This window comes from Heptranchias perlo, chromosome 41 (genome assembly GCF_035084215.1).
Source record: "Heptranchias perlo isolate sHepPer1 chromosome 41, sHepPer1.hap1, whole genome shotgun sequence".
Lineage (NCBI taxonomy): Eukaryota > Metazoa > Chordata > Chondrichthyes > Hexanchiformes > Hexanchidae > Heptranchias > Heptranchias perlo.
This window is the reverse complement of record NC_090365.1, coordinates 6,107,395-6,132,736: the sequence shown is the minus strand read 5'-3', so window position 1 is coordinate 6,132,736 and position 25,342 is coordinate 6,107,395. Positions and strand designations below refer to the sequence as shown.

The following is a 25,342-nucleotide window of genomic DNA, read 5'->3' as shown; positions in this document are numbered from 1 at the left end:
TTGGCTGTGCTGTCTGGCAGAGGCAAGGAGCTCACTAGCGAGGAGAGAAGAAAAGGTCTGAAGTTGGGTCACTTCGGGTTCCTCTCGTAAATCAGCTGGTTACAAGGGACACTGATAGAAGTCTACCAACGACTCAACTGCTTAACCTCTTTTGCAGATCTCAGTTCATGGACACCGAAAATAACGTAAAGCCTTTTTACACACGTAGCTGGATAAGCTCGGGTATTGCACTGGGTATCAGTTTAGTTAACGTGAAGTTTGTCCACTAAACGCCCCATTTGTCTCTTATTTCCGGTGGGAATTCGGGGTTGGCGAGTGATGATTACCATCAGCTGCTTGTAAACTATTCCTGAAATTACCTTCTACTGTGATGCACATTCCTGAGGCCATTTGTCTTCCCTTATCCTTTTCTTTTATTATATCTTTTCTATTTTAAGGGAAGGGATTTTCTTTCCTTTACCCCTCTCTATTTTTTCCTGTTTTGAGGTGCTCCATGTCCCTTTTGCTTTGCTGATCTTGATCATTTATTTTACTTTTAAAAGCCAGGGCATTTCTTCCCCAGTTTCAACCTGTCCATTTGCTGGTTCACTGGGCAGCAATGGAACATTCTCCAATGGTGACTAAAATGCAGTGGTCAATTTTATTTACCGCTCGAGAGCTTTATCTCTACACCAGACCAAGATCATCTTGGGCAGTGGTTTACAGCAAGCTTAGCACTTCAGTGTTGGGAGTACGCTGGAAGAGATCTGACACCACAGGTTTAACGTGTCATTATTAAACCAGGCTTTATCCCACTAATCAATCTTGTGTCTTACCCCAAGTACCTCGATCACGACTGGTATTCATCTTGAAAACGGTGTCCATTGTAAGATTATATATAAAAAAACCGTCAGCATTTTTTTCTGCAGACTTCAGGGCCCCCTTCAAAAGAGATTATTTTATCTGAGGCATGTGCAGACCAGATTTTGTTCGTGCTGCATGCAGACTAGACTGTACAAGGTATTGTCATGACCGGTAATGCACCCCTCGCCCCCCCCCAGACAAACCAACTCAAAATAGCTAGAACCAGAGATATTTACAGCACAGAGGAGGGTATTCGGCCCTGAGTGTCTGTGCCAGCTCTTTGTTAGAGCAATCCAAGACTCAGACTACTGCCCCGCTCTCTCCCCATAGCCTTGTATCTACCTCTGCTAATCACTAGACGCTGGTAAGATCTTTATGGTGTGGTAATGTTCTCCAGGTTGTTTGGGTTGAAGTCCAGCAGTCTCGTCTTGTTCTTCCTTTGTCTCAACTTTCAAACGTATCCTCGATCGTTTCATCTCTGCCTGTCTTTCTTGCTCCTCCTGCTGCCTGTGGCATTTCATGTGAGCATTTCGACTTTTCACTTTGTCAAACACTCTGAAATACACGTGCGCATAATAAGGTTTAATATCTGAGACACAGTGGGTTCTTCTTGTAAGCCAATTATCGTGGTCACATTCAAAGAAACCAAAAAGCAGCTTAGCTGATAACAGAAGTGGACAAACCTCAGCTCTTTCAGTCAACTGTGTGACCCCATAATGTCAAGCACAGTTGTAAGAAGGCAGCGCAGATGTGACCGTATGAAATTTCTTGCCACTGCCAGTTGCTGTTTACACAGTGATCCTTCACAGAGAGGGGTATTACACCCACATCCTGCTCTGCCCATTTACTTTCCCACCATGGCACTGTTCTCCACCGTGTGCCTGGCAGACGGGGCGCGAACAAATCCAGTGGCAGCTGCCAAGACCCACAGGCTTGTGCTATTGGACCAAGGTGAGTCCAGCCGTTCACATTTCTAAGTGCAGCCAATGGCAGAATAGATTGTAAAAGCACTTCAGAGTCCTACCAAATCACATTATAATGAGGCGCTATAGCAAGGAAACTTTCTAATTCAATGCATTACTAGATATATACCGTACACCTATTTCAAATGGTGCAATTTGGTAACATTTTACCACTGAGAAGTATCCAAACAGACAATGCAACTGCCTAACATTTAGTTTGCAAAATATTCATGTTATATAAACATGTAACAGTATAATTTGTGTCAAGAAAGCCACAGCGTTGTAACAGTGCCATTCTGCACCTTGTTCTCCATGGCCACTGTATTTACCATCTTCTCCTAAAGTCCAAACTCATGTTAAGATATCTGAAATCAAGTAAATCCTGGTTGACACGTCACCAGTCGGGATAAAATATACGTAATTGGATGGAACGTTAGGGGAGAACATCCATGAGGGTTTTAAGTTGGTATAGGTCACCCATAAGTTCTCTCAATTGAAAATGAAGACACACATGTATATAGCACCTCATCCTGTCTCAGAAAAGTCTCAAAGTGCTTCACATAGACTAAATTACTTCAAAATGTAGAGACTTGTGTAATGCAGTAACGGCTGTATAACTAGCCCTTAACAATGCACTCTGCTTAAAGGGGGTATTAACTCGGCATTTTACAGTATGGTTACCCATCTCCCCTAACAGCAATTACTTGCATGAGAACCCTAAAACTTCTTCCTCTGCTTCAACAGGGTGACGCCACTATATCTCTTACTGCAGCTCTCCCAAGCCGAAACCCAATCCATCACTTGGCACATACTCAGCGACTAGTTTTCACCTAATTTACTGATTCGTGCTGCAGGAAACATTAGCCCACAATGTCTGTGAAAGGCAGGCCACCAGAGGGGCTATCCCCAACCTGAAACACCTCATTCCTCACAAGGCCACGTGCTCTTGCTGTGGGAGATGGCGAGTTCAGGCGCATGTTGCCGGTGCCAAGTTAGTAACTGAACACCCAGATCTTTTCTTTCCCTGAATTGGCCTAGGATTTTTTCATGTTTTTGTTTGCCTCTCCCAGGAGATTTCACGACTACTGGTGGGAGGGAACACTGGGCGGGGGGGTGTCACGATGATTTGTTGCATCACGACTGATTTTCGTCTGATTAAGCTCCTGTATCGCGCCTTGGGACGTTTTATGTTAAATGCGCTGTATAAATGCAAGTTATTGTTGTTGACTATCTGGGATTGGCTCAATTGATCAGCTGGTCTTTTCCTGTCCATCTTTTTGTATTTCTTGCCAATCCATCACAACAGGAGGAAGTGAGAAGTGGCACCGAGTGATTCACAGAGCATGAGGGGGCAGAGGAGTGGGTGATGATATACTACCTTCTTGAGCAGAGGCTGAAGAGAAGGCTGCCCATGGCTTTGCAGTCAAAGTGGGACCCAAAACTCATGAGTACTTGGCTGAAAAGAAGGATGTTTGAGGAAGATTATCTCATTGCTGTTGAGGGAGCTTGCTGTGCACAAATTGGCTGCTGTATTTCCCTACATTACAACAATGACTACATTTCAAAACTACTTCATTAGCTGTAAAGCACATTGGGATATCCTGAGGCCATGAAAGGTGCTATAGAAACGCAATTTATTTCTTTAATTGTGCATGTTAACAGTGGTTGATCAGAAAATCACAACTATTAGCAACATTGCAGTATCACTCTGTACTTTCACCCAGACCCCACCACTTAACACAGTTCTACCTACTTTGTGCATTCTTTACAAGGGAAATTCCCCACAGTGAATTTTTTCTCATTCTTGTCCTGGATTCCCGTCTGACAATGAACTGATGGAGAAGGGCTGTGCTTAGCCCGTACAATTTTCTTCTTTGGCTTTTCCCGGTTCGCAGTGGTCTGGGAAGGAATGCTCATATTCTGTGAGGCTAAGAACAACTGAGGGGGGAAAAAAGCTTAGCTGAAAATAGTTACCCACAGGTTATTTTTGATAAAATATTACAACCAATGATTATGTTTGATAACACTGTTATTAGAACTACTTCCTTACATAGGACAGTACAGGGCAGGAAAGGACTCTGCAGTCTATCTGGCCGGTTCCAGAAACAATTATCTTTCAATCGCTCGCTCCCTCAAGTATCTCTCCAATTCCCTCTTAATGTTTTTGCACTATTTGCCTCCACTGGGTAGTCCTTTCCACACTTTTACCATGCTCTGCGTAAAGTAGGTTAATCAAAACCATTTGTGCACTTTACCTCTTCTAACATCCACTTGAACAGGCTAGAAGCACGCTGGGCTTAGCAGCTCACCGGCAGGACGGCAGTTCTGACAATGCAGCACTCCATCAGTACTGCATAGAACAATAAAGCACAGAAGGAGGCCATTCAGCCCATCGTGCCTGTGCCGGCTCTTTGAAAGAGCTTTACAATTAGTTCCACTCCCCTGCTCTGGAACTAACTGTACAGCTCTTTCAAAGAGCACTGGAGTCTCAGCCTGGATATGAGTTCAAACTCTGGATAGTGGCTTGAAGACATAGCTTTCAGACCCAGAGGCGAGTGGAATTAACTGAGCCAAACTGGCACCTATGCACACCGTAAATGTAAAACTTCATCATCGCTGCTAAGGAGAACTCTTGTAAAGATGGTGACAACTTGCATATGGAGAAGCGTCACATAAGAAGTATTGAAGAGCCTCAAGAGCTTCCGTGAGTATCTAGTGGGTAAGGGTAAAACTGTTATAGTTTTCAGATGCACTGATCAGAAGGACCCAGATTTGATTCTCAGTCTGTGCTCACTGATCTCAGCTGGGGTAGCAGCAGGGTAACTATAACTGACCTCAGTGTCCCTGAGGTAGGAAAGGAAAAAAATCAGCCAGGATTCCCAATCCTGAGTGCTATCCAATGACTCCTGCTAGAAGTGTGCATGTGTGTGAATTCAGATGAAGACAGAGTTGGACTCAGCTATGATGTCCACCATGTTATACTGGCGCTTAGAGATGATTTTATTGACGTATTTGAGATCGTCACGGGAATAGATAAACTGGATTCCAGAAAGTTGCTCAATATTAACACAGCATCTTAGACGAGAAAGGTTAATTAACAGTTAAGGTATACATAGGTGGCGAATGTGTAGAATAGGCTACCCAGGAGGCAGTGAAAGGGAGGATGTTATATATTTCAAGAGGGTGATGGGATAAATCTTTGGCACAGCTACCGAAAGGGACAAGGTAAATCGGGACAGGAAATCTGATCTTTGGGGCTGGCCCAATGGATAGAAACAGTCTTTTCCAGTCATTTGCTCCTAAGGACATTTGACATACTGGGATGTGAGGGGGGAGGGGGTTGTTAATTAAGTGCGTCTAGTGATGCACCATGGGCACCCATGGCCTCCTGGACTTTGCCTTATGGGAGGAATTTCCCAAGTTCTCCTGAAATTGCAGCTTTTTTCCCCCTGCCCTAAGAGTTAACATTGCTGGCAGTTGGAGTGGGTAGTGCACAAGGTTGCAACATATAATGGATAGGCAGAATCACTGATGGCCTGATGGTTTATTTCACACCCATCTTCTTGTATATTTGCTGTGTAGGCACATAAATAAAGAATGACCACTTGGGTGAGATACCGGCCTGCAAAGCCATACCCCAGCATGAGTCAGATAGCATCTAAAATCCAGAAGGGAAGGCTGCACAGACTGTTCTGAAAGAATATGTTTCATTTTTTTTTGTTTTTGTTTCAGCTGCATAGTGTAACGTGAGATAATTTAATAGAACGGTTCTCCCGTCTCCGTGACATGCACCATCCTTGACCAAGGAGGAACAAACGCAACCTGTTTCCAGGCCGCCACCAAAGTCACACTGTAACTGACCATGGGATATGCAGCCGACCAGTCACAACATCCCTCACTCTGTGTATAGAAGCCCATGACATTTACTCCTTGGCTCCCTACAGAGGCATTGCTCTAATTCAAAACTCGCATCTCATTGCTCCAATGTGCTACTTGTTGTACCATTGCCTTTTTTTATATATAAAAGCCTATAGCTAATAAATCTGCAAATTCTGGAAACTGAAATACACAGAAAATGCTCGAAATATGCAGCAGATCCATCAGCTTTTTCAGAGAAAAGACGGGTTAGCGTCTGAGTGTGACAAAGTCTGCACCCAAAATGCTAACCTGTCTCTTCTCTGACAGACCTGCTGTGTATTTCCAGCACTTTGCTTTTATCCAAGAAGTTTATGTTGCCCCTCAGAAGCCTGAATGTAAATAGCAGCATTTCTAACCAGCTTTTTAATTTCTTTTCCATCTCCGGGACTGTCTGCATCACGTTTTATCTCCTCTTCCTCAAGCAAGTGTGTTCTTTTCCACTCAAATTTTAACTGTTTCTTCCAGGTATAGTAATATTCCACACACTGTGCCACGGTCTTGTGCTTTATCTGTAAAAACAGCAGATCCTATGAATCCAGTAATCCTTTTCTCTTGTCAGGGCCAATTTTCCAAGTGTGTGCTGCCAGTGGAGAGTCTTGCCTGGGGCTACACACACACACAAAGGGAGTGCTGCGCACATTTTGGATCCTGAGACCCTGCGATTTTTCAATATGTGCAGAGGGCGAGGTCCCCCAATGGTAGCGATAATTTGTAAAATTAGCCCTGTAATCTATACCAAAACAGCCTCCTAACATTCAATTTTTAAATCACTCATGAATTTTACTTTAAAATAAAAGTTTTTTGAGTTCCTCAGGTTGTGGGATATTCTTGCACTTAGTGTCAGCATCAGCGTGGCCACCCATTGGGTTTTAGGCTGAACAGTCTGAGTTCTGGCCTTGCAGTTTCTCAATACTCAGTTTTCAAGAAAGATATTCTGTAAGTGTGCCTCAACATTCACCGCCCGGTCTGTCCCGACAGTCGCCGGTCGGTCTGTCCCGACAGACGCTGCTGGTTTGTCTCAATACCATCAGAAACGCCCAGTTTTAAAACCTTAAATGTAGAATTAAGCTGCCTCTACATTCCCCACCCCCCCCCCCCCCAACCCCTGTCCAAAATAAATGTATCTCCAACCTCAAATTAGCAGCCTCTAATGACAGACACCAGCCCTCGCAATGGCCTCTTTGAGGTGAATACCAGTGTGAGCTGTGAACTCACAGTCACAGGAACTAGACTAGGCCAGCCCCTAACTTATTTAATTAAAGTTCCTTCCACCTAGTGGAAAGAGATGGCCAGGAGAAAAGATTTATTTAAGAAACAGCTATATCTTGGAATGGGAAGGTGGCTGGATTGGAAGAATAAGCTAAAATAAGCAGAAGGAGCTTCTTCATCCAAGCCTATTTTGTGAAGAGATTTCAGTCCATCAGTTTGGGCTGGATTCAAACCCAAGTTCCACAAATGAAGTGTAATTCTTTAACCAGTCACCATCTAAAGAATGTATGCAGCTTCACTTAAATCCTTGTAAACAATTTTACAACACCAAGTTATAGTCCAACGATTTTATTTTTAATCCCACAAGCTTTCGGGGGCTTTCCCCTTCCTCAGGCAGTGTGGAAAAGAGGAAGGGGAAAGCCCCCGAAAGCTTGTGGGATTAAAAATAAAATCGTTGGACTATAACTTGGTGTTGTAAAATTGTTTACAATTGTTAACCCCAGTCCATCACCGGCATCTCCACATCATCACTTAAATCCAACAGCTGCAGTCTTTTTCTCTTTTGTCACTAGGTGGTAGCAGCAAACTGTGACTTCTTAACTGTGGAGAATTGCAGGAAATTCTAATAGTGAACCAAGAACCTAAAATTGTAGAAATAGAACTTTGTAATACACAAATTACTTCATCAAACTATAGTGTTATTACTGTTTACCAAGAGTGCAACCATGCCCTAGTTTATTGGGTGTAAAACATTTATAGGTAGAACAATATCGCAATTTTCACTGGTGCCAATACCTGCTTCTAACCAAAATATACAGTCTTAACTGCACCAACTTCCATTAAACTCTTGCAACTTTTACAATGCTGTTAAAAATAGCTCAGACACTGGTAATAAGGTGTCAATTTTGTGTGCTGGCCGAAAAATATTTCAGTACCAGGGACTGAATAACTGGTTCAGTTAGAACATGGTTCTTTCTCTTCTGGGATCTGGGTTTTCATCCTGTCCAGAACGATAGGATCTTTACCATTAGTAAACAGAGAGGAAACTTTGATCCTAAGTGAAATTACTTTCAACAGAAGGCCTGAGCCCACAAGACTGCCCAAAATTCAGTACTAATTGAGATTAAGATGGCAATGTAACTCAGGAAACCTAGAAGGCTGACAGTGTGGGGAATGAAAATTGAACGAGTTCTGTAACAGGCAGTCGATCCGCTTTGCCAGTTTACTGCCCAAGCAGTGAAGGTGACAATTACCCCCAAAATTCTCAATATCGTACAGAGTCAATTTTGGTAGAAGTTAAAGAATGGTGCTTTAAACTGCCATTTATACACTGTGGCTTTGCTATTTAGTTATCTCTTACCATCTTCTGCATGAGAAAGAAATCCTTGTTGTGAAGGCAAATTGCTTTATTGAACATCTTTTTTTCTGCAGCTGTCCACTTCTCAGTACCTAAATTCAAAAGACACACACTGAAGAATTCACAGCATAGAGATAAAATGAAAACTGCAAATGTCACAAGTCTGAAAAGGGAACAGAAGGAACTGGAGCTTCACAGCAGGTCAGTCAGCATCTGAAAGAGGAAAAGTCATTAATTTCCAGTGAGACTCTTCATCATTGTGATGTGATGAAGTGTTCCACCAAAGAGTCTCGTTCAGATGCTGACTGAACCTGCTGCTATTTGCATAATTTTATGTTTCCACTGCAGATTTCTTGCATTCAGTTTTTCATTTTCTGTTGTTTATGGAGTACATATACATAATCTTTGTAACAGGCCATTACTACTGACGTCAGTACTAAACTATATCACTTGCAACACAGATGTACCACAAGGTATGCACAGAAGCAAGCTGTCCAGCTCATCCTAACAGACAAAGAATGTGTATGGTCTGCTGGTTCATTCAATTGTTGCTGCCTGCCATGAATCTCAGATTTCCAGAAGTTGCCATGATGGCAAAGCACAGGGTGCCATGGAATGACAGGGCAATGGAGCTCCAGCATAGGATGCCATGGAATGATAGGGTAATGAAGCTCCAACACAGGGAGCCAAGGAGTGTTAGGGCAATGGAGCTCCAGCACAGTGGCATAATCAAATTGTCTGCTGCTTTGACCAGGGACTGGTGAATGGCACAGTGAGCCCTAAAATGAGGAGGGAAGAAAGTGCTTAGAAAAAAGGAGTTTTCTAAGGCAGAGCTGCTGTTCAGATTGAAACTGTCTCTTCTGTAAAATAAAACAGGATGCTTATTGTTTTGTCACCATATAATACCGTACTTATTTCTGCTCTAATCCTCTCCTTTATAAAATAGATGGCTCAGTGGGTCAATGCACTGAGTGGCAAATTAAACACCCATGAAAGTCTCAGGTTTGAGGCTTGATTTGTTCTGAATTCTCTGACTTCAGTCTGGGTGGTAGTTAGCAGGGGGGGCGGTGGGGGGGGAAATCAGCTGGGGTCCCTGCCCTGGCTATCCAATGACTTCAGTTGGAAAGCACATGTGTATGTGAATGTTGAATGAGGACAGGACTCAGCAGCTTGACTATCAGAGTTCAACAGCCTGCCAACACTAAGAAGGCACATGCATGCAGGATGACCACTCAGGTGAGATACCAGATGCCTGGCACCTGTGAACCATACTCCAACATGGAGAAGAGGGGTAAGGGAGAAAAGTGAAAAACATTGAGCCCTATTAAATTTGATTAGCCATGATATTTTATTGTTGGATGAATTATTCTTGCATCCAACATTTAAATAGTTCACACTAGAAATAAAAAGGGCCAGTTTCCAATATTTGAAATTCTTACCATTCAATTAATAACAACGTAGAGGGAGATAAAAAGTCCAGGTTTGGACCATGTAGAGCCGAACATAAGAAAGCTTGGAATGAGAAAAGAACATTCAGCCAATCCTTCCAGTCCATGCATGGACTCTCTTCCTACTCTCATGCAGATCAAAAAGATCTGCTAATAGCTTTATACATTCATCCCCTCTCCCAACAGGAACTGATCCAGTTCCTTATTAAAGGCATCAACTGACACAGAATTTTTGAAGCCAAAGTTTTGAGTTCTTTCCCTTATCATCTAGCATTCTAGCTGACTGCAAACTAAACCCAATTAAGATCAGGTTGGTTTAGATATAAGCCAAGGGTATGACCCTCTGGCTGTGAGCTCAATGCTGAACCATTACAGCCCTGAACCACCTGAATGTTCAATCTATCTTCCGTGTAAGTGGCTTTGCTCTTACCGATATAGTGGTAATCTCCCAGGGGGTGAGAAGGGTCTCGCCTCGCACCTTTCATTAATAATGTATCCAGCGCAGCCTGTAAAAAAAAATTAAAAGGAACTGGAAATAACATGAACCAGGAAATTGTGCAGTGCAGTATTAACGCAATTGTATCAAATTCCTCTGGTGCTATTTTAAGAAGGTTAATGCATCTTAAAATTCCAGATGAAGAAATTTGATACGAACACCATAAGCATTTTTATGATAATATTACACAGTGCAATTTCCTGCTGTAATTACTAAATGCAACTGGGTTCTGCTAAATCCACAAATTTTGCTGTGCAATGCTTGGAGCGTGGGGTTGTTTTTACAGGGATGGCAGTGGTGACTTGCTATTTTAAGCACATGGGGGTAGAGGCTAGGCCCCTTTTTGGCTCAGACTTGGCGCTTGCGCAAGCAGCGCACGCCCCAACCAAGAGGCCTGAGACCAGGAGGAGGGTTGAAGTGGATGGGGGGTGGTGAGCGATCGGGACTATGTGGAGTCAGGGGAGCACTCCGGGGACACGGAGGCATCATTAAGTGTGCATTCAGCCACCGCACTGAGGGCTTGAACAGAAGGCAATACAGCCGCTAATGCATTAGGGGCCTGAGAACTACATTGCGCCCAATGATGTCAGCAGGTCCAAAGCAACTGGCTGGCCAGCAACTGGAGCACTAGGAGTCTGCGCACAAGCTGCAAAAAACCTTTAAATTACGGCACCTCGTAATGCGACTGGAGCACCTGAGCAGTACTCCAACTGCAAAGCGCCCATTGGAATGGGCAATGAAGCTGAACTGACCCTGCATTATCAGGCAAGGTCAGGTTATTTGTGTGAAGGTGCCCATAGTGACTAAAGGGCAGCAATCCTGGCACCACAGAATAGCACTTGGGCCATATTATCAGCTCCAATGTGTTTCAATCCTCTGCCTGCCACTCCCAGTTTTTGAAATATTAAAAAAATCCTACGTGCTGCGGGACGCACTGAAGTGAGGTGCGGCCTACGCAAAGGCTCTATGGGGAAAGGCCACCGTGTAAGGCCATCCCACCGTTGTATTGTACAGCATATATCAGAAGATATGGACTGCTTTTTGAATTGTGATAATGGGATCGTAGTGTGTACGATTGTATTGTTTTGAACTCTAATTGTGATATTTACATTGAACTTTGTGTATCCTTAAATTTTACGAAATAAAGTGTATTTTGAAATTTAAAAAAATTCCACTGCCTATTCAAATAAGGTTTTAAGCAGGTTAAAGGTGCTGAATTTAGATGATGCAGAGCAAGGAATGCAACAAAACTCTAATTATGAAAGTTTAGAACAAGGACAAAACAACATGACCAGTTACCAAAATGTCACCCTGAGTGTCATGTAGGCAATGTAGAGCTAGTTCCAGATTGGTACCTCCTCCTGGCAGCACACTAGAACAAGCTAAGTTCAACAGGTCCGTCACTGTAGGAAAATAAGTAACAGAAAAGGGTCATCATAAGGAACTGTACGTTTTATAGTAAATTGCAGTAGCATGGTTTGTGTTCCCCCCCTCCCCCCATATACTCCCATTTTCTACCAAAAGGTGTCAACTCCAACATCCACAAATACATATAAACTTTCCAGCAAGGATCACTGAATGGTGATCAGGAGCAGGAACTCTGATTGATTTCTTCCCTCCCTGACGCTGGAAGTTGCTTCAATATTACAGAAGTTGCCATTAAAAACCAGAAAACATGATTTTAAAAATTGCCAATAGTTTATAAGATCCAAGAATAGGTGGGGAAAATTAAATTCTATTTTAAAAAAAGACTTCTGGGGCCACTCAAAAACCAGACTTCCAAGTCCTAAACCAGACAGGTAGCAACTCTGGGAAGACGATAAAATGGAAGAAAAATTCTAGAAGAAGATTTCCGAACATCACATTCTCTTTTCTTGTTACAATTAGACAGTGGGATTTTCTCTCATAGATTACAAATGAAAGGAAAATTCCACCAAGATGTTCCTTGGCATAAATTAACCAATTTGCAATTTATTAAATTCTGACACACTTGTGACCTGTTTGTTAATGGGCTCTTTAAAAGCACACTTATTTACAAAATAATAATTTATAGATCAAGATCAGAAATTTGCACTCTCTAAAATGAAGCATTTCGGGGCCGGTGTTGAATTGGATAGCCATGTGGTGAAGGCTAGAATACTACAGCCTGGTCTTCAGTTGCTTCTAAGCCTCTATTCAGAGATTCCCCTTTCACACACACTCACACCCTAGATAAGCTCTCCTATAAAAAAGGATAGAAGGGAGTCCCCAATTGATACCCACCACCTGAATACAATTAACACTAATTGATATAAATCATACAATTAATAGCCTGAAGTATTTTCATATTTTGCACCAAGTAATCTAATTACATCCAGCACTGATATCACAAACTACAGTTGAGATAGGGGTGGTCAGCCCATCTAAATCACCCTTCCACAAAAAACCATGACCACAGCATCTAACTACTTCTTGAATGACTCCAGGACTTTGGCCTCCACTCACTCGATGTTGCTTAAATAACAAAAAAACACATCTTTGCGCAATAATTTTCCAAAACAAAAAAACCTGGAAAACAAACTCACCTCTCGACTGAGTGACTTTATTGGTTTCAATGTCATCCCAAGGTTTCCATACTAGATCTGCTTGGTGCACACTGTCATCAACCAGTGACTTGTCTTGCAGTAATGGAATTTCTGCCTGAAACCGTGTCCCAATATTAATGTGCCTAAAGTTACATATAATGCACAGGAGTTATGACAAATATGTGGGAACACAGGATATTGAAAAGTCCAATTTCTGAGAATGCAGAACTCACAATCCTTCATACACAAAGTTCTTAATCTCAACTGGCTTGCCTATGAGGAGATACAAGGGAAGGGGAAATCTAAGGACATGTTACTATGGTCATCGCTTGTCTACCCTTTGGAAGGCAGTATATTTTTTTTCTCTATCACCAGTTGGCAATTCTTCGTGAGTAAGCTAGCACAGCACGTGTTAGCAATCTATTTGCCTGGTAGGTGGGCGAGGGTGAATCACACCCGTGCTTGATCCCACCTTACCCGTAATCCACATATTCACATTTTTCAGCAAAACTCAATGCAATGTAATCAACAACAGGAAGTAGGAACCCTAGCCAATTTTGCACCCAGTCTACTGATGATGACTCTAACATAATAAATGTCCTCACTCCAAAGGAACAAATTGAAAAAAGGTCAATGCTGATAATAGACTGAAATTGTATAAATAACTTACGGTTCTATGGTGACTACAGAGTCATCTTTAACCACAGAGATACCACAAACGCCATCTACACCATCTGGAAAGGACAGAACTATATAAAGAATCATAGAAAGTTTACTCCTACACACAAAGAAATTCAACAGTACAGTGCACTCTCGTTTCTGATATCCAACAATGTGTCTGATCAAATTACCTTAATTGTTTGCCGCAAGAAGATAATTTTTAAAAATGTTTTTGTGTGTGGATTTTTATGTTCATTAAGTTGAAGGATATTAGCACTGGCGAATGGAACACTTTTCCATTTTGGGCATCCTGTATCAGAATTAAGCTCCTTGAGGTCAGATACAGCACGGAGTTGATGCAGAGTAAAGTTCCCTCCAACCTGCCCCAAAAAAATGCCTTAACCCCAAACTCATTAGATGCCCCTAAACCCATACCAGTGTGACATTTTTTAATTTCCCACAATATCCATCATATGGCCTCTTTGAGTGAAACTGCCAATTTAGTGTTGAATTGTGGCAGTTTTATATTGGGCCAAGCCCAGTAGGAATTGGAGCAAGCCTGCAAAAACTAATTTAATTTAGGACATTTAGTTAGCAGAAAGATTCTTATCCAGCTCAGACTGAAGGGAATCAGATCCAGATCCCAGAGGGAAAAGAATCAATGTTCAGACTCACTCTAGTCTCAACCCAGTACCAAGTTAGTGAGACCACATGGCACAAAACTGCTTGTGATCTGTCATTAATGAACACAAAATTGTACTCAGAAATTAAGGATGATGGTTTGGGATAACGGTAATGTCCCACTAGTGCAGTAGAATGTGCTCTTCTAATGTTCAGGTAAAGATACATTTTTGAGAGGCAGAATAGAGGGCACTGTATGTACGTACCCTGTATCTAACCCGTGCTATACCTGACCTGGAGTGTTAATTCTGACGATGGATGCCAGAAGTGGAAAAGTGCTCCATTCCCCAGTACTGATATCCCTCAATCAACATTTGTAAAATATACCTTAAAAAAGTGTAAATTTACAAGGGTAACATTTTGGACTCCTGCTTTTTCTAAATGGTTTCCTATTATCTCTGGCTAGGCCTCAAGAATAACCACCCAGGGATTTAACTTCCTCTAGTAGATACTGCTAGACATCCACATTCCATGAACGAATAAAAAAAACATATTCACGTAAAATTCCTTTGTTCCTCATTTTAATGTGGTCATTGAACCTTTTATTTTAACACCATCATCATTCATATTAAATGAGTTAACGACTGTGTCAAAATAGTAGAAATTAATTTTGTACAAAATCTTAAGCAGTGCAATTTAACCGGCTGGAACACAAGTTTAAGACTTTTGTAAGGACAAAATTAGTAAAGCAGTAAAAATCAGTTTACCTACAACACTGCCCAGGATTCCTTTAGGAGTGTATGTGTTGTGCGGTGCCTTGCTCCCTGGCAAAGAACAGATCCTGTTAAAGTAAAGCCCTGAGCCATGACGGATGGGACTGAGCATCGGGGGAGGCGTGTATGGGGGAGGTTGAAAGTTCTTCTCTAGAAGATGATCGGCTAAGCAAACAGGGGAACGCATATGGCTCTGGTACAACACCATTCCTGGCAGCACCCCAGTCTGATTTGATGATGGGGATGGGATAAACAGGGGTTCTGGACGAGATCTTTTCCTTCGTTGTTTTTTGGAATGGCCTCTACAGTTCACGTTTGCTTGTTTGTCAGTTTCAGTGACCTGCAAATTATAAACCTCCAAAGTAATAGGCATTTCAAAATATAAATCTCCAAAGTAATATACATTTTATTGCAGTACTGAGGGAGTGCTGCATTATTATCTTTCGGTTGAGACATTAAACTGTAGCCTTGTCTAAAAGATTCTATGGCACTATTTGAAGAAGAGTAAGGGGGTTCTCCCAGTGTCCTGGCCAAAATTTGTCCCTCAACCAAGACCACCAGAAACCGATCACCTGATGATTTATCTCACTGCAGTTTGTGGGACCTTGCTAAGCATGAATTGGCTGCCATGCTTCCCCACATTACAACAGTGGCTACACTTCAAAACTACCACTTTGGCTGTTAAGTGCTCTGGGACATCCCTTGGATGTTAAAGGCACTATACAAATAAAAAGTTCTTTCTTTCAAGTAGTTCTACAGGGCTAGAAAAAAATTATATTGGTCCTGCATCTTGGATGCAAAATTTACTGTTTGCCCTCCTCCAGTTTTCTACCCAACTTAAGAACATTAAGAAAGTTCAATGGCGAGAAATAGCCAATCAGCTCTTAAAGCTTGTCCCTCTAGTACCCTAACTCTCCCAGCCTAATAGCCAGTAGACTTAAAAATCAGGGAAAATGAAGGGCACTTTACTTCACTATATAAACAGCCATAAATATTCAGGTAACTTAATCTTTTGATTTTTGTAATATTACATCTATGTGCTTAATGCATTGTTATGGTTTCCAAAAATCCAAATAAAGAAAGGCTCCAGTATGTAAGGAAAAAGGATAAAGTCGGCCTTGTTAACAGCAAACACTAAAGACACAACAGGGATGGAATTCATCACGGCAGCGCAAAACGGGCAATAGCGAATCGACCGCCTGTTTCACACTCAGCACAATTTATTTTTCCCCAATAGACGAATTTCATACCCAATTACACCAAAAGGCTGGGGTGGAGGGTGGAGAATTCCTTCCTTAAAACTTTGAACTTTCAAACACTATATAAAAAGACTGGTTGAAATATGCTTAATATGTTTTTATTTTAGTGGTACATAAGGGTAAATTCACTAATCCCATAATCACAGAGGGACCTAGAAATGATGCTGTGTGATGTCAGCATGCAAACATTAACGCTGCACAACATAATTTCTAGGCTTGTCAGAAAAAAAGATTGTGGCTAATACAGTGAATGAAACACTTGTTTTTACACACTGCATTGGGCACAGGCTCAAGTTACTCAGAGATAATAAAGAACAGCCACAAATCCTGGAAATCCGAAATAAAAGCAGAAATTTCCTCATCAGCTCTAATGAAAGGTCCCATCTGAAACATAGACCTATCTTTCAATCTCAGATGTTGACTTGCCTGTTGCTTGTTTCTAGCATCTTGTTTTCACTTCAAGCTACTTGCGGCCTGGTTGACACTCAAATCTGTCATCTATTTGTGTGATGACTGTACTGTATCACAGTTACATTTACAGGAGCATTCTTACCTGGGCAGAGTTGTCATTTGAGGACACTACTAAATCAGTCAGTCTTGTTGTGACCAGCTTCCTTGGTGTAATCGGTGAATTTTCAGATTTCCCAGCTTTGCTATCTTTTGTGGCACCAGCAGATTTTACAGGTACAGAAACAGGGATCACCAAAGGCATCACCACACTTTCCTCTAATGGCTTCTTTAGTAGAAGAGCACTGAGTTTATCCTCGAGATATTGAAAAAACAATCCACCATGCTCCATTTTCTCAATTCCATTATCAGTCACCTAAAGTTAGAATAGTAACGGTTACTTCCTGAGATCGATAGATTTTTGGACTCTAGGGGAATCAAGGGATATGGGGATCGGGCAGGAAAGTGGAGTTAAGGTTGAAGATCAGCCATAATCTGACTGAATGGCGCAACAGGCTCGAAGGGCCACATGGCCTACTCCTGCTCCTAGTTCTTATGTTCCAGCAATGACAAAATAGTATTTGTTAAGATTACTTACAAACAGCCTGTTGTAATGGTTCAAATTGATAAAATAAAATCCACTGATATGATCCTCTATCTATATATACATATATAAATATATTTCAATTAATTAATATATTAAGGGGCTGAAATTCCTCAGGAGTTCCATCGAGTTTCCACCTTAACTGGTGGGTCCAAACCATGGAGGAAATAGCAACAGAAACCAGATTAGTCCCCTTGTACAGGGGGGCAAAGAAGACAGGGTCAGTGAACTAGTTGGGTTTTTGTGACAATTGGTCATTTTTCCTAGTACCTAATTTCATAACTTCCCATTGTGAGATTTGAACTCACAATCATCTGGGCTTCTAGTCCAGTACCATAACTGTTAGGCTACCATATCAATCTGTTAAGCTTCCTGACCAAACAACAATGAAACGATTGACCTGAGCTGTTTCTTACTCAAAAGCAATTCTGCGACACAATCACAGCTGCAGCTGCACTCTTCTAAAACCAAAAGGAACTTCGTAAGCTTCAGTTTATACCTACAGCATCGTTCATGCACTCCGAGGGTAATTTGCTTTGTCCTAACTTTCCAAGGTGGAATGTATATAAGTTTCCTAACCTTCTGTGATTTAACGCCATCTTCCAATGAATGCTGTTTTCCCATTCCTTCTCGTGGACAATTGTGGCAGTTTAGTCCCTTTAGAAAATGGAAAACACCATGACACCTCTCGCACCTGAAATTTTCTCCATTTTCTTCCAAATTTTGGGAAGTGCTGCTACTCACTAAGTCCCTGCTGTGGATTGCAGATAAGGTAAAATCAAGGAAAAAGGAAAACTTAATGCTGGAAACCTTAAATACAATGTTTGAAATGCACAGCATGTGAAGAAAAGGGCTAACGTTTTGGGTTTAGCTGTAAACAAGGAACAGCTAGCTCTGATGAAGGATTAAACCTCAAATATTAAAGCTATCTTTCTCATTCAGTTGCTAATTGGTCAGCTGCACACTTCAAGTAAACTCAGGTATTGGGCATAGAGTAAAATCTGTCCTGAAGACCACCCACACAGCCAGAGAGAGAGAGAGAAAGAGAACTTATAATAATTACCCAAACTCATTGCCAAATAATAAATTAATCTATAAAATTAAAACAGATGACTCAATTAGTCAATTATGGGAATTTGTGCAAAATGGCTGCCATGTGTGCCAACATAATAACATTGCTTCAAAGGAATTCATTTTATATAAATACTATGAGTTGTTTGAGAAATTTGCTATATAATGCAAGTCAAGAAAAGGAAGACAAAAGAAAATTGAGCTCTAATCCCTTTCCCCTGTTGTGCATCTGAGTAACATTGCCCCTGAGCTTCCTCTGTGGCTTTTCTGGTGTCCACACCTGAGTGTGCTTGAAGAGGGTACAGCCATGTAATTTACATGCTGATGGGTGTCAATTGGGTCTACAATCAGATTTTATCTAATGCCGTCAGGGCAAACTGCCCGCATAAAATCTGGCACTACTGCATCCTGGGCTACATTTAGACGCCTTCATTATTTCAGTGCCATAAAATCGTGAATTGCACAGCTGCTTCTGGGAAAGTGTATCTGGGGAAAATTATTTTACAGTTATATTTTAATCACATGCTAGTATTTTCAAAACACAATCAGTCAAATGATAAATCTATGCTTTATTATCCTTCATCTCAGTCTTCTAAAATAACTACAAGTTGTTAGGATTAGGACAAAGCAGAATGGGCCTGGGGATCTTCTTGCACCAGCCCCTTTAATGTTGCTGCTACCTTTACGGCCCAGAAGTACCTGGACTCCCTCCATGCCATGAGCTTGGACCAAATAATGTGCCTCCACATGCGCCAGCATTATTTAAATTAAGCCGAAGACGAGGTTTAGGCGCTAAGGTCTTGGTATTAGTAGCGTTCATTTGGGGTGCACTCTGCCCAAATTGCCCCAGATAGCGATAGTAAAGGAAAATTGGCGCTCTGATGTCACACCACATCATTAATCTTTTTATTACTATATTCTTATTATTCTTTTCCTCTGCTTTCCCTCATGTTCCATCCCCACCACATACTATTTCTGGCTAGAGGATAGGATGGTGGTCTGCTCTCAGGTCTCTGACGAGATACTAGATAGAATGAGAGAGTGCCCTATGGAGAACCGACTGCCCTTTACTCAAAACCACCACAGTGGCAGTACTGAAATTAACAACTCACTGTTCAGGGATCCAGAGACAGAAATTTGGATCCCACTACTCGATGGCACACAACACTTGAATGCTTGTGTGCTGCCCTATGCCCCACACACCAAATCAAATGAAGTAACAGCAGAAGGAGATATGATCCACTCTACATATTTTTACAAATGAAAATCTCATACCACAACACTGGTGAAGATCCATCTCCCTCTTGTGGCATGCTGGAAAGGCTGTAAATATCTTCACCCTGAAAAGTCAAAGCTCATTACATAAAGGACAACAAAACTTTGCAAGATCTTTACTGGCTGAAATGTTTCAGATCGAGGACTTCACAGGACATAGAATCGAAAAACATTAAACAAGGGGTTTATGTCGCTGAACCTAAAGTGCTGTTCAGTACTTTTTATTCTATAATATAAAATATAAGTTTTCAAGTTAGGGCTTGTGATCCCTAAGAGACCTGAGATTATCAGATTTTTGTCCATCTGGGGCCAAGCATGCTGCATACTCCAGGCAATGTCTTGAGAATTCTGTATTTCCTGTCTTTCTGTAATTGTTGATTTTGTAGCACATTGTCCCTTGCATTGTTTTGCTTCAGGCAGCTGAGTCTTTTGGAATTTAGGGCAGTGCAAGAGCGTAGCAAAATTTGCAGGGAGTTCCCCAGGAGCATGTCAGTATTTCCAGGGGCTCCCCGCACAGAAAAGTTTCAAAATTATTGATACAAAATACATACAACACTTGTGGTTTAAAAAAAACTGGCTGAGCTCTAATAATTTATGCCCAACAGGAACACACTATGGGTTTGCTCTGATGATGCCTCTATATGGTCAGTTTCTGCTCTCAGATGTAGGGAAGCCAAAAGGGAGGGAAAATCATAAGTTAATCACCTCATGCCCTGTTAGGATGGCCTGGGTGTTGGTTTCCACTAATCCTATCTTTCACAGAATGGATCACATGAAGATATTACAAAAAAAACATCACAGCTTGGTCAAAACGAAAGGACTGAAATTCAACTCTTGTGGTCTGGATGCAAGGAGCAGGTTTGGCTCCATGTGCTAGACTTTGCTTGCCCTGCATTTTCCCACAGGCACGAGCTGGAGCCATAGGAGGCTTGAGCTGCTCCGTGCCGGAAGCCTCATTAAGCTGCTCGTTTGGGGGTTCGCCATCCTTGCTGCTCCGGAATTTCCGATGCGTTGCCCCACTGGTAGATCAGTGCTGTGCGCCTTTAAAAGCTGGAGCAAAGTACACTCCTGCAGGCGCCCAGCCACCAGAAATAGTTTTAAAACTGCCCATCCTACACCTTTGGGGAGATTAGTCCTTATTTTTTGGCTTTTTTTTCCCGGCAGTGCACTATTGCTTGTTTTTCTGGATTGGATTAATTTGTCCCATTTTGTTTGTTTTTAACTGTACTGCTGCATCGCTGCCATTAAAGACACTTCACCTGACATATGCTGTCCTCCCTGCTCCCTGGACAATACAGATCCTGCCTCATCTCAGCACAAAACACAACAGGAAATGTCCTATTTCCAACTTTACCACCAACAAGAAGTGCAAGTGCCACTTTGAGGAGCTGCACCTGCATATTTATGCTCCCACCCAAGAAATCCCACTCCCTGGCCTCTGTACTCCCAACAGAGGATAAATATTGCACTGGGAGCACACTAGCACTATGTAAATGAGGGGACAGTGGAAAAGCCATGGGACTTCCTCAGTGCACTGGTAGTGTAGAAGTACTCATGATGGCAACATGCCCATATGGAATTTCAACCCATATTTTCCACTGGCTGACAGCTACCAGAGCAACAAATGTCAGCCCAAGAAAGCTCCCTCAATGGCCATGTGGGTACATGCATTGCTCGGTACGGTACCAAGCCACACACATCAGAAGATCCCAGGTTCAATTCCCACTCTGTGCTGCATTAATTGCTCTCATCTGGGGCTATAGTTGGAGCACCATAATTGGCCTGTGTCCTGGGCTAGGGAGCAGAAATATTAGCCAAGGTTCCTGCTTCTGCTGCAACATGAGGATGTAGGTTGAAGGCAGGATCAGGCTTGACTGTAATGTTCCCACAGTCAAACTGCCTACCAACATTTGGTCTAGGCTTATGTATGGAAAATGGAATAGTCGGACAAGGTACTGGAGGGCTGCTGCTACCTGTAGAACTGTACTCTTTTAAGAGTCAGTGCCTTCAGGAGAGATGGGGAGAAAAAAAAAGGAAAGCCCGAGGAGAAATTAAGTTAATTACCTGGACACTATCATGAAAAGGTGCTTTCTGAAGGCAGTCTTCCATACTCCTCGTTAAAGAATTCTGAACAGAAAAGGAGTTCATAGCCACCTGACTAGGAGGAGCAGTGCAATTGGGATCTAACTTCTGTCGCTCCTTTCGAGAGACTGACACACTCTTACTGGATTTACCTGCAACAGTGTATTGCTTTATACACACATCTTTATTAGAGATTCTGCCTCGCTTGTTGTTACAGGGTGGAAGTGACCAACCCTCCAACTGCTCTGACTGTGACTGAAGCTGATTCTGAACAACCTCTTCTTCACACACTGACTGAGGAGGATGTTGTGCCTTGAATGGACTCTTCTTGGATTTCTTGTGACATTCTGAAATACCCCTTTCTGGGGGCTGCAAACCAGTTCCTGTCTGCTGCTCTGTACTTTTTGTCTGTTGTGGATAGCAAGGGAGGATGTTCTTGGAGAGTTGGCACTGTTTTGTGGTTTGAAATTGTAAAAATGGAGAAGTTTCCTGTCTCAAGGAATGCTGGAAATCTTGCCCTAATTCTGAGGGCTGATGCGATTGGGATCCATTATTCTGGATCTGGGATGGAATTTTCTGGGAAAGTAGATGCTGGGATTGGGTAACTATTACTTGTGATTGACTTACCGAATTTTGGGATTGAGACAGATTGTATTGGGTATCAGAGATCAGCTGGAGCATATGGTTTTGAAATTGGTCTTGGTTCTGCATTGGGGAGGCCTCCTGATCTCCCATGTAGACCTGTGTAAAGAGTGAAGTTGCTATCTGTTGTTGATGTTGCTGGTGCAGAGAGTATTGTTCCTGCAGTATTTGACGTTTCTGTTCAGGAAAGGCTTGCCACTGGTTTAAATTAGCTTTGTAGCTCAAAAGCTGTCTGAAGACATTTCCACAAGCATCAAATTCAGACACTGCTGAATTTTCACCCTGGGTCTTTGCAACAGAGGGATTTGACTGAATATCCAAATTCTGTCTTGTGAAGGCCTGGGCAAATGAGTCAAGCTTATGCAAAGCACCACTTGAAAAAGTGGCAGAAACCTCTTCAGATGGCTGGGAATTGGGGACAATATAAGAATAACTTCCTTTGCTGCCGCTGTAAGTTGCCAAGTTGTTGGTCCACACAAGATCTTGACTTGTTTGTTGCCTCGTGGAAATAGTTTCGTTTCTTGATAATGTATGATTTGTGCTCACAGCTTGTGGCCAACTTGCAGGCCTTGACGACTCCAAAGTAAATTGTGCAGGCTGTGACGGTCTACTGGGAATCTCCGAATCCATAACATAAGAGTCTAGACTTTCTACACAAGAGACACTGGGGTTTGTTACAGAAAAATGAGAAGGGTTTACTCTGTTGTATGGATCAGTGGTGTTACAGTTCAAACCAGAAGAATGCTCTCTTTGCAATATGCTATATTTGGTTTGTCTAACAGTGCCTGACCTTTCAGACAAACAAATGCTTGGGCTGGTAAGCACACTTGCTGTAGCGTGGATTTGTGTGGGATAGTGCAAGGTAATATTGCTTCCACTGGTTCCAGTTTCACATGGTATTTTTTGGCTTATACTGCTCGTTAGGGGCCTCAGCAGTTCTCTGTTAGGCAGAGAGGATCTTTGAGAAAGAGACTCAACTTGTGGTGTAGGTCTCTGTGCCATTCCCGCTTCACACTGAGGGGTTTGAGTATGTCCACTCTGTGGGTACAGCATGCTCTCTGCAGAATCCAGATCTTTAGAGCTGCTGTCAGAAAAGGGCTCCCTCTGACAATATAAGCCATGCTGAACTTCATAGTGGCGTCGTAAGGATCGTGAGTCACAATAGCTTTTGTCACATCCATGCTCCATACAAACGTACGGTTTATTTTTTTGGTGTGTTAGCAAATGCCCAGACCTAAGGAGAGAGCGCAGAATAAAACACTTTCATTAAGTACACCTACTAATAGAATTTTGCTTCTAACATTCATTAAGTAATAAGACAATACATTACCACCCCATTATTATCCCTCGTGCAACTGACCTGTAAGTATTAAGTCAGCATCATAAATAATCATTAGGCAGATACTTGAAAAATAATCATTCATACACTTGCTTCTCTTTGTATCCAGTGTTGAAATTAGTCCTAAACCCGCATCTAGTTTCTCTACCTTCCCTCATACCCTCGCCAAGCTCAACTTGTCTGAGAACCACCTGATGCTCCCTTGATCCCATTCTTACAAACTGACCATCCAACTTCTCTTCCCGACACCCTTGCTAACTGTGTGTGCTTCTCTCTCCCCGAGTACTGTCCCACTCCCTTTCAAAACCATTGTCATCAGCCCCCTCCACACATAACCCACCCTCGATCTCTCTGCTACATCTCCCGATCATCTTCAAAGTCCTTCTCGCCTCCCAAATCCGTGCCCATCTTTACCGCAACTCAATTTGAAACTCTCTTTAAGCAGACGGTTGGTAGTGGAGAAAAGAAGCCGGGGGGTTAACTTTGCTGAGTAGTGTGCGGTGTTAGCAGAGGAGAATGCAATCCAGATATCGCTTGATGTGGTCCAGCTGGATCTGGTGATGGATGGCTAAACCAGTTGTACGCCAGATACATTTGAGTCGGCAACCCTTGGACTTGAGGAATGAAGATGGGAGTCATATCAAGGAGATTGATTTCAATTATGGGCCTGGCCGACAAGCAACTGTGATCAGACAGTCCCAAACATATCTCATGTGGAATTTTTGCAGCCACTAGGGTGAGGAGGACACTTTGATCCCATCAATCTGACCTAAATTCCAAACCAGGTTCCAGAGGTTAAATTGTGTGCTAATCTCCTGTGTGATTGAGTAACAATGCTATCAGTGGAATCATTCTGTTTAGAAAGTAATCAATAGCCATTTTATTTAGTCTCCACTGAGGATTTGGTGTGTTGGCCTATGGTCGAATAATTTAAAACTAATACTTTACAATAAATTGTAGAAAGTAATCTATGAGTAAATGTTACCACTAACACCAACGACTTTAACTTTGATCGATCATAAAGCTTTTCAAGGGAACAAGTCCAACCTCAGTAACATTTTCCTCTAGGCAACCTCATATTACTACACCCAACCTCAGACTTTAGTTAATTCACATTCACATTTAGTATTAGAGGGACTTCAGGTATGGGCGAATGAATTTTTAAATCTAGCATCTGTGTGTTATTTTTAGCTTTACTACCAGCCCATTTATAGACTACTGGTGTTTTTTGTTCTGGACAACATTCCTCCTTCAACCAGCACCCATAAATACAGATTAACTGGTCATTCATCACATGGCTGTGGGGCTCTGCCGGTGGAGAAGCTGCCTGTGGGGCTCTGCCGGTGGAGAAGCTGCCTGTGGAGCTCTGCCGGTGGAGAAGCTGCCTGTGGGGCTACGCCGGTGGAGAAGCTGCCTGTGGGGCTACGCCGGTGGAGAAGCTGCCTGTGGGGTTCTGCCAGTGTAGAAGCTCATAAGGTTAAATCTCACGGGATCCAAGGTGAGGTAGCCAATTGGATACAAAATTGGATTGACGACAGAAGACAGAGGGTGGTTGTAGAGGGTTGTTTTTCAAACTGGAGGCCTGTGACCAGCGGTGTGCCTCAGGGATCAGTGCTGGGTCCGCTGTTATTTGTTATTTATATTAATGATTTGGATGAGAATTTAGGAGGCATGGTTAGTAAGTTTGCAGATGACACCAAGATTGGTGGCATAGTGGACAGTGAAGAAGGTTATTTAGGATTGCAACGGGATCTTGATAAATTAGGCCAGTG

At 42.3% G+C, this 25,342-nt stretch overlaps 1 protein-coding gene across 1 annotated transcript in view; it reads right to left on the bottom strand.

The window, feature by feature from the left end:
* Positions 1-1,127: 1,127 nt before the first annotated feature.
* LOC137305866 (zinc finger protein 541-like) overlaps positions 1,128-25,342 on the bottom strand; it is a 32,866-nt gene continuing 8,651 nt past the window's right edge. Inside the window, exons 4-14 of the mRNA XM_067974801.1 lie at positions 21,572-23,465; positions 16,664-16,933; positions 14,846-15,191; positions 13,468-13,531; positions 12,798-12,940; positions 11,533-11,636; positions 10,168-10,243; positions 8,293-8,381; positions 6,080-6,232; positions 3,559-3,743; positions 1,128-1,398 (exon numbers count right to left, since the gene is read on the bottom strand). Of these exons, the coding sequence (XP_067830902.1) occupies positions 1,191-1,398; positions 3,559-3,743; positions 6,080-6,232; positions 8,293-8,381; positions 10,168-10,243; positions 11,533-11,636; positions 12,798-12,940; positions 13,468-13,531; positions 14,846-15,191; positions 16,664-16,933; positions 21,572-23,465 (3,532 nt within the window). The 3' untranslated portion in view covers positions 1,128-1,190. The remainder of the gene's footprint in view (positions 1,399-3,558; positions 3,744-6,079; positions 6,233-8,292; positions 8,382-10,167; positions 10,244-11,532; positions 11,637-12,797; positions 12,941-13,467; positions 13,532-14,845; positions 15,192-16,663; positions 16,934-21,571; positions 23,466-25,342) is intronic.